General features: G+C 38.0%; 1 protein-coding gene across 2 annotated transcripts in view; it reads left to right on the forward strand.

Annotated features, from left to right (window-relative positions):
- The window catches only part of LOC150095206 (uncharacterized), a 62316-nt gene extending 56619 nt beyond the window's left edge, over positions 1-5697 (forward strand). For both annotated transcript variants that reach the window (XM_090410076.1, XM_090410075.1), the window contains exon 2: positions 1000-5697. In XM_090410076.1, coding sequence (XP_090266202.1) covers positions 1000-2315 — 1316 coding nt within the window. In that variant the 3' untranslated portion in view covers positions 2316-5697. The remainder of the gene's footprint in view (positions 1-999) is intronic.
- The last annotated feature ends 2948 nt before the right edge of the window (positions 5698-8645 follow it).

Here is an 8645-nt window from a genome sequence, read left to right on the forward strand (position 1 = left end):
AGCAGTGAACATTTTACCGGCATTTAAGCAAAGGTTGAAGGAAATAGTTCATCGCTAAAAGTTGCTTCCTAAATATGAGCAAATTTCTGATCCGTAGAATAAAACGTCAGTTGATCAGTAAAGCGTGAGAAGAAGATAGCAAGGATCACAAAGTGAATAACTATTGAGATTTTGTCAGGATTAGATTTCCAAGTGTCTGTAATTGCTATGGATTTTTCTGATTTTTGTCAGTGAAAAAAATCAACTTGCCCATTGGGGGCCATAGTGTGCATAATGGATATATTTATTGAGAAAAGCAAACATTTGAGACATTTACTGAAGCAGCTTAAATTCTTATTTGATCGATGGATTCGGTGACTCGATTTCGACTCTGGTCAATAAAGCATCCAGAGAATTCACATGTAATACTCTACCTCACTTCTTGATTTTACCTCGGTTTAAGAAGTTGGAAGACGTACTGAAGACTTTCTGTATTCCATTACCATAACCTACTACATATTTTTTTTCTTTCCGATTTCCTAATTTTTGAGGAAATCAGAAAGAAAAACAAAAAACTGCTGTGGATTCAGATCTAGTAAACAGTTTACAACCGTTACAGCCAGGAGAGTATTCTCAAAAAGTATGGCAAACTACAGCAAGTAGACGTATTATTATAAGCAACTGAGTTCTGTGCTAAAGGGAAGCACATGCGCTCCCCATTTGCTAAGAATCAGGTTCGTGATTATATTTTTCAACCCCAAACATCGTCGATACTGATCGAGCTACAGAGTTTCGCATCTAATAAAAATTAAAAAATATGTATGCCAGCGTATATTATAGTCGGTGAATACTGTTGTTTATGATAGTGCATTTAATTTGACGTTATCAAATTAACTACGTGAGTTAGAATTTGGTTAGAAGCACAAATAAAGGATTACAAATATTATTCTGATTGCTGTGTATTATTAATAACATTTTTTGCACATATCTAAAATGCACGTATATTTTCTTTATTTGCAGCCGAAGCAGCTGGTCCAGAGAAGTCTGACGGGACTATGTTCCCTAGCACCATTCCTCAACAGACAAGCACTAGCCAGAGCATCACCTACCGAGGCACTTTCACCACCAGCGCCACACCCGTGACCTCTGCAGAAGGCCCTTCTGACAGTTCAGTTGGTGCTTGGTTCTGTCCAGAAAAGTCTTTCTCTCCGGTGTTAAACATTCTTGGCCAGGCAACAGCATCTACGAGTCAGCAAGGAATACCTCAAGGACCATCTGTGCATCAACCTTCAGCAACTCTTGGTTCTCCTACGCAGCATGGGCCATCACCAGCCCCTTCGGTGTCACAGTACTCAGCTTCCCCGGCCCCGAGTCCATTCGAAACAGCAGTAAGTGAGCCATCAGCAGCTGAACAGACTTTCTCCTTGGGCAGCCCAACCGATCCCGCCCAACAAGAACTTCTGCTACAGTTCAGTGCTCCGTCTCAATTCGAAGCAACCGGAGCTACCTTTGCCATGAAACAGCCACCGGTGTACAGTACAAGTCAGCCTGGATCTTCTATGGGCAGCGTATCGTCACCAGAGGGAGCTGCAGCAGCACTAGTGGCTGTTTCTAGTGGCCTGGCACCTCCATCGCTTCTGGGACCTGGCGCAGAGGAGATATTCCAACGTCCTTCTTCCATCGCCAAATATCAGTGGTCCACTTTCCAAACCACAACAACATTGCCGGAGTACAGCACGCTAGGCACAGTAACTCTTGCACCTGGCCCATCCACCGTCCAACCAGTGCCGAAACAAGAAGGTGAGGGATCCTTTGTGATGCAAGGTTCTGCCAACTTGGCCGAGTACAACCAGGCAACTAGCAAAGGCCACGAAATACTCAGTCAGGCTTACCAGAACAGTCCTGTTCCGCTGAAACTGCTTCCGGTGAAACCCAGGAAGTACCCAAACAGGCCGAGTAAGACACCCGTGCACGAGCGTCCGTACGCTTGTCCTATAGAATTATGTGACAGGCGGTTCTCCAGGAGCGACGAATTAACGCGGCATATACGAATCCACACGGGTCAGAAACCGTTTCAGTGCAGGATCTGTATGCGTTCATTTAGTCGCAGCGATCACTTGACCACTCACATCCGTACACACACTGGCGAGAAACCGTTCTCTTGCGATATGTGCGGTCGTAAGTTCGCGAGAAGTGACGAGAAGAAGCGACACGCCAAGGTACATTTGAAACAGAAGGTTAAAAAGGAAGGGAGAAGTGCCCCTAATGGAAACGGTGGATTTGGACCTGGTCCCAGTGGGTGTGGGAGTTCTGCTGTGGGTTCGAGTTCGCAGTAACTTGCGCAGCAAAGAATGCTTGGGGATAAATGCCTTGAAATAGATCTCACCATCCAATTTGCAGCAAGATGGTACTAAAAACGTTCTCTAATAACTTTTATCTTGTGCCTAAGAACCTTGCCAATAGGAGGTTGCCATTTGTACAGCCATAACTGGTCAACTTCGTACGCATACTCTCATATTTTACTTAGGCACATTACTGTGTCACTTGTGTTTTGCCTCTCGACCCTGGTAATACGTGCACAAACTGTCCCCTGGTGACTAGGGCCCATGACCAAATACTGACATGCATGCCAACAGTGAACTGTAATATCGTAGGCAGTAATATCGTCTTTCATAAAACTTCACCCATAACAAGTCTAACCGAGCAGCAGACAGCTCACACTCTTTTTTCTCCGTCTGTGTGTGCAAGCATAACTATGTTATTGTTGTGTTTTTCGCTTGCTATTTTAGAAGTTCACCCGTCACAAAAGGGCGATTCACCCTGAGAACTTTTATTTTTCAAATGTTGTTTGATGTTAAGTACTGTTGAATGTTCAGATTTTATCTCTGCTTATGAAGCTAAATGTTTGCACCTGTTAAATAATTGCTGTGCTAACTTTAACTATTTTATAAACGAAAATACGAGCTTTACTTGGAAGAAATGTGCAAATTTGCTGTTTGAAAAATGGAATATATTCAGAAATTTAACTCTTGTTCGCTACTGTTGTTGTTGTAGTGCGCGTGCGCGCGCGCCTGCGTTGTAAATGTATATCGCTAACTGCGCCTAATGTATGTAGCTAATTTGCCAAATATCCGACAGACTTGGCTAAGCTGTGTGTGTGTGTGTGTGTGTGTGTGTGTGTGCGCGTGCGCGTGCGCATATGTGTGTTTCTGTAACTGTTAATGATATATAACTTTTAAAATCTAACAAAAGTAAAATTTAATCCATTAAATCTGCAAGCCATTCAAAGTGCTTCTGGCTACCAAAAAGGAGTTGTTTTTAAAGAGGCCTGTTTTCTGTATGCTTATCAACATTCGTAGTGTGTGTGTGTGTGTGTGTGTATTACAAGTGCAGTTTAAAAACCTGTTGAAAAATCAGTGATTCGCATTACCGAAGCGAAACCCGACCTGCACTTCAAGTTCTATTCGAAATAATAATAATAATAATAATAATAATAAAAAGGAACTACGCCTAAGTTATGAACCGAAATTACCTATTCAGTTTAAAAATGTATAACGCAGTATTTGTTGAGCAAAACGTAATGGAACACGTAATGAAACCATATTGTATTAAAGCTATATCGAGAAAGCCAAGAAAGTAATGATTTCCTTGCTAGTGATTTCGACAAACTTTCCTTGATATTCAATGCTGCCAAAGATTTATAGCCTGAAAATCAGCAAATACATAGTCTGTCATACCAGCTCTTACATTTAATTTTCAAATGGCGCTTTCCTAACGTGTTCGTTTCGTCTGGTAACTTTAACAGATTACCAAACGAAACGAACACGGTATTAATGCAAACCAACGGAAGACAGTCCGCGCGGTTAGCCTAGTGGCTTTGCGCTTCGCAACCGTATGCCTGGGGAAGGAGTGTCCTAGGTTCGATTCCCGTTGACGACGCGAGGAGCTCAAGGATCTTCCTCAGCCATAGCCAAGTTAGCCGGTCTTGGGTGTGGACAGCAGAGTTTTTTCCGCCAGTTTATCTGGGGTTTTTCATCCCGCAAGTAGGCAAACCGGTCCGAGGACACACACGGATTACAGTCAGGAATACTGACCCAGCCATAGGTCTGATTCGTCAGCTATGCCGGTTCCGGAGCCAGGATAAAATTTGGGGGGGACTGAGATGGTGCCGTACCTCCTCGGCCGCGTATCATCATACGATTATTATTATTAACGAAAGGCACAAGTAAAATTCACTCGTAAAACGAGAAAATTGGTATCAGCAAAATTTTGCAAAATGACATTCAAATTGATATCTATTAAAGAAAAGGAGATCTAGAAAAGATATTTGATAAATCGGATTTTGTAATATGCTAAAGGAAAGACAGAATTGAAAAAAGTGGAAATGAAAACGAGTAAAATTCACCCCTAAAACGAGAAAATCGGTCTCTTTAAAAGCGCTTTTCAGTGAAATGTTATATTTTTTCTGTTCTGTTATGAGAAGCAGTTGTTACTGTTATTACATGTTCTGTGTACAAACCATTTGTCTTCCGTATTGAGCAAATGATAATTTTATTATCAAAGTTTGTTTAGAGAGCAGCTTATGACTATTTATGCTTATTTTTTCAATCTATTTAAAACATTACTTTGTCGTGGCTGCTTTATTCGTGTACTCTCCCCATCATCCCCTTTACAATCTGTAATTATTTTGTATAAAACTTCGAAGACAATCTAAAATATAGGGATTTAGTTTTTCCGCTACTTTCTGCTATGAAGTGAATCTTTCCTGCTGTCGTGATGGGCAGCTAGGCTTAGATTGTGGCGCCCCTCCCTCGTCTGAAATCCGCTAACTCGAGTATGTATTTCATGTCTTCATGTATAGTTTTAGCTATAATAGCTAAAGTGAAGAGATATTTTTCTATTTTGAGACTCTCTATATAGAACATAAGTTTAGATCTATTTACTTTCATTTGAATTTTGAAACAAATTGTTTAAACTTTGAAGTTACATGCCGAATAAAAAGTGTCTTTTTGCCTCTCCCGGTGATTTTTTCACATTGCTCAACGTCTGCCTAGATTGTCGCGATGGCATAGAACTAACCGGACGATTAAAGAAAACTTTGCTAATGAAATGCAACTATCACGTGCATTTTCTGTCAATATTTTACGTTATATTTTTTTTTACTGATAGGAGGCCTTTTTATGTCGTTAGTTTGCCCTTAGATATCCCTCCTCCTTTCCCCAAAGTCCATGAATCTGTAGTGCCATTTCGTTGTTGATATCAAACATTGACACCCTAAAGCCAAACCTTTCGGGGGAAGTCGTGTCTGTTCAATATAGTGTATCACTTCGTATATAGTCATTCTGTTAGTCACATATGTGTACGTGTATAGTTTTACTTGAAAAATATACAGCTCGCACAATCACCTTCGTAGTCATGTACCGTATGTGCTCACCCTTTTGTATATATTGTTGTCCTATAGCGTTCACATTTCTGTATGAAAAAGGTATAAAATATGGATGCGTTTAATGTTTACTAACTGCCACACCAGGTGGTACAGATGTTTTAAATGTGACTGCTAGTTGCTGTTTCTTTGACACCTGCCGAGGCAGGATAGACTAATATTTGTTGTACAGGTTTCTTCCTCCCCAAAGTCTGCCTCTATACTTTAGAGGACAGGTCTTACCCTCAAAAACTCACATTCTCTTGACTGAGAAAAATTGTGTATATTTTACTTTGAGAGAGATATTTGATCTTTATTAAATTACAATGGAACGTATTATTTGTGTGGGACTCATCAGTTTCTGTTTATTTTATTGTAAAACAAACATGAAACCACATCTAATAATAATAAATTTAAATACAATTTATCATTCAACACAGACTTCTAACACTTCAAATCTTTCTAATTCTTTCTAACTCTTGTAAATATTCGAGAAACGTGTGTTTACAGACTTCATACATATGATATGCACCGTAATATGTTTTTTTCCCTATGATTATAAAGCATTCAGAAGAAATAAATCATTTCTATATTATCACCCTCCCATCTGATAATTAAATAGAAAAAAACGAAAAATTAAAAAAAGTTCAGCTAATTAACATTTCATCTTATAGTGATCCCACTATAAGTACACTATATCAATACACTTATCAGCCTTTTTGGATGTATATTTGAATCTCAAAATTATTTTATACTCTCAGCAGATCAGTCAGTTTCGACCATTCCCATGGTTCGAATCCCGTTCTGGAACGCAAAGAAGCTATATCAGGACTTTTTATTTGAAAGTGAGATAGTCGGTCAAATACGGAGGTCGCAGGGTTTGTCCTCCAGGAACACACTTTGGTTTTTCACTCAGCAAACCGGTAGGGAAAAAAAAAAGAAAGTAAAACTGCAATTGGCAACTATAATGAACTATGCAGATAGGATTCACTTCCCTATCACAGTATTAATCGGGTTTAAAAAAAAAAAAGCATTTGTCACGGGTCATTGTACCTAACAGGAATAATAATAAGAATATATAATAAATAAAATTATATATATATACACACACACACACTTTTATTATATATATATACACTTTTATAATATATAATAATATTATAAAAATCGTGTGCAAATATTTAAAACATTAAAAATTCGCTAACTGCAATTTAATACTTTTTAAGGCTGTTATACATATCAAGGGATCTTGGTGGCAAGGACAAAATTGAGGTGTACCACTTCTGAATTTTAATTGTTGTAAAAATGATCATTTAATTGGGTCAGATAATACCACTATTGCAGTTAATATTATGAGTAGACGTAGAGGAAAACGTATGAAAAAAAATTAATATTTGTACGACCATATAATTTTGATAACGGTTTATTTCATAATGAATGCTAATTTGATTAACATTCGATAACTGCTCAATAAAATTTTTCCCACAAACTTATTAGGAACTCTACTCGACCACTGGATATGCCATCCCTGCAGGTATGGTATGGATATACCTTACCTGCAGAATAATACGTCCAAATCACTCAAGTATTTAAATTTGAGAGAATTAGATCAGCGTTTATCTAATGCAAAATATGTCAATACTATGACTGACTATTTCGTGGGGGAAACACTAGTTTTATACAATAAAATAAAATACTTCAACACCCTTCACCATGTAAAGGGCGTAGGCAGAGTGCTTTTAGCGTTAACTGTTTTTTGGAATACCGGTTGGCAGCCAGTTTCCATTCTTTAGCCTTCAGCGATAAGCTGAGCCCAAGTTATCAATGACCCATTTCGAAAGAGAAGGTGCAAAAAACTACTTTACTGTCTACTTTAAACTGCCGTCACCTCGTGGTCCTACACCGTAACACTCGCATTATTGTCAGTAATACTGTGAGTTGTACAATCTAGTTTCGATATGCGGGTTAAACATCCTAGTTTCAGAAAAAACAAAAAACAAATATCGATTAATTAGGGAACCGGCCAAACAAAGACCTAGAAAAAGTTCCTCCACTCGACATTCTTTGGGCAGCCTAGCGATATGGAAGCAAAGATTTTCACAGGGCTGAATAAGCATCACTCCAATTTTATTTCTCACCAAATATGAGGTTGCAAAATTAAGCTAAAATCATTATTTCCAATTCAAGGTTACGATGAAATATTTGGTAAGGATATTATTTAATTTCTTGCAGCTTTAGAACTAAATAATTACGCAAGAAATGTTTAGGATCTAAACCATTTAAAGTCAAAGTGCGATGGATGAAGAACCATAACAACGAATGCCTACTTTAAATTGAAAAGATATTGTACAGAGATAAGTTTATCATCCAAAAGTCTTAAATAAATATTTAAAAAAGTTTTGTTTAAGATTTCTGCATACAAAAGAGTGAAAACGTTTTCTGGGAACTAATTTCTCTTTCTGTCTCTACAACCCTAGACATATTAACGTATTATTGGATATTTCTGCAGCATCGAAAAAAAAAAAAAATATATATATATATATAATACCTAGAGAGGAATAGAGGAATTATTTCGGATTATTTTTATTGGAAAAACAATAAAAATAATCCAAAAAAATAAAAGACAGGAAAAAATTCATCATCCACGTCTTGAATCCAAAAAAGAAAATTATTGCACATATAACCCTGTATGCATCGCATTCTTCTTCTTCTTATAATTGTTTACACATAATTGAGACTTACAAACTTCTGAAAGGGTCATACAGGATTTCAGTTGATCGAATTTTTTATTTTATGGAGGGTGAAGAAAGGACGAGGGGACATCCTTGGAAGTTGAGAATGAATGCCGCTAAGAAGAAGGGGTGAGGGCTAGATTTTTCTCTCAGAGGGTGGTGCGTGATGGAAATTGATTGCCATTGGATGTTGTGTGTGTACAAGCAGTGTGAATGAATTCAAGAACAACTGTGATATCTGGTGCGCGTGGTATGTGGCCGCCCTCCATGAGTCCCTCCCTCCCTCCCTGGAGGTATCTCTTAATATTACTATTACTACTACTAATAATAATAATAATATAGTTTGAAATTGCTCAGAGTTGAATAATCGACTGTACTAACTTACTCATGGCCGGAAGAACAAAACAGATTAAAAGGTTTACGCATTTTGCAAAATAAACCTAAAACGAAGAAATTTAGGACCCTCTCCTTTATGAGACTACATGTTGTTAATATGTAGTTATTTATGAAAA

The sequence above is a fragment of the Typopeltis vanoorti genome, chromosome 20 (genome assembly GCF_054136105.1).
Source record: "Typopeltis vanoorti isolate ZY-2024b chromosome 20, IOZ_Tvanoo_1.0, whole genome shotgun sequence".
NCBI classification, from domain to species: domain Eukaryota; kingdom Metazoa; phylum Arthropoda; class Arachnida; order Uropygi; family Thelyphonidae; genus Typopeltis; species Typopeltis vanoorti.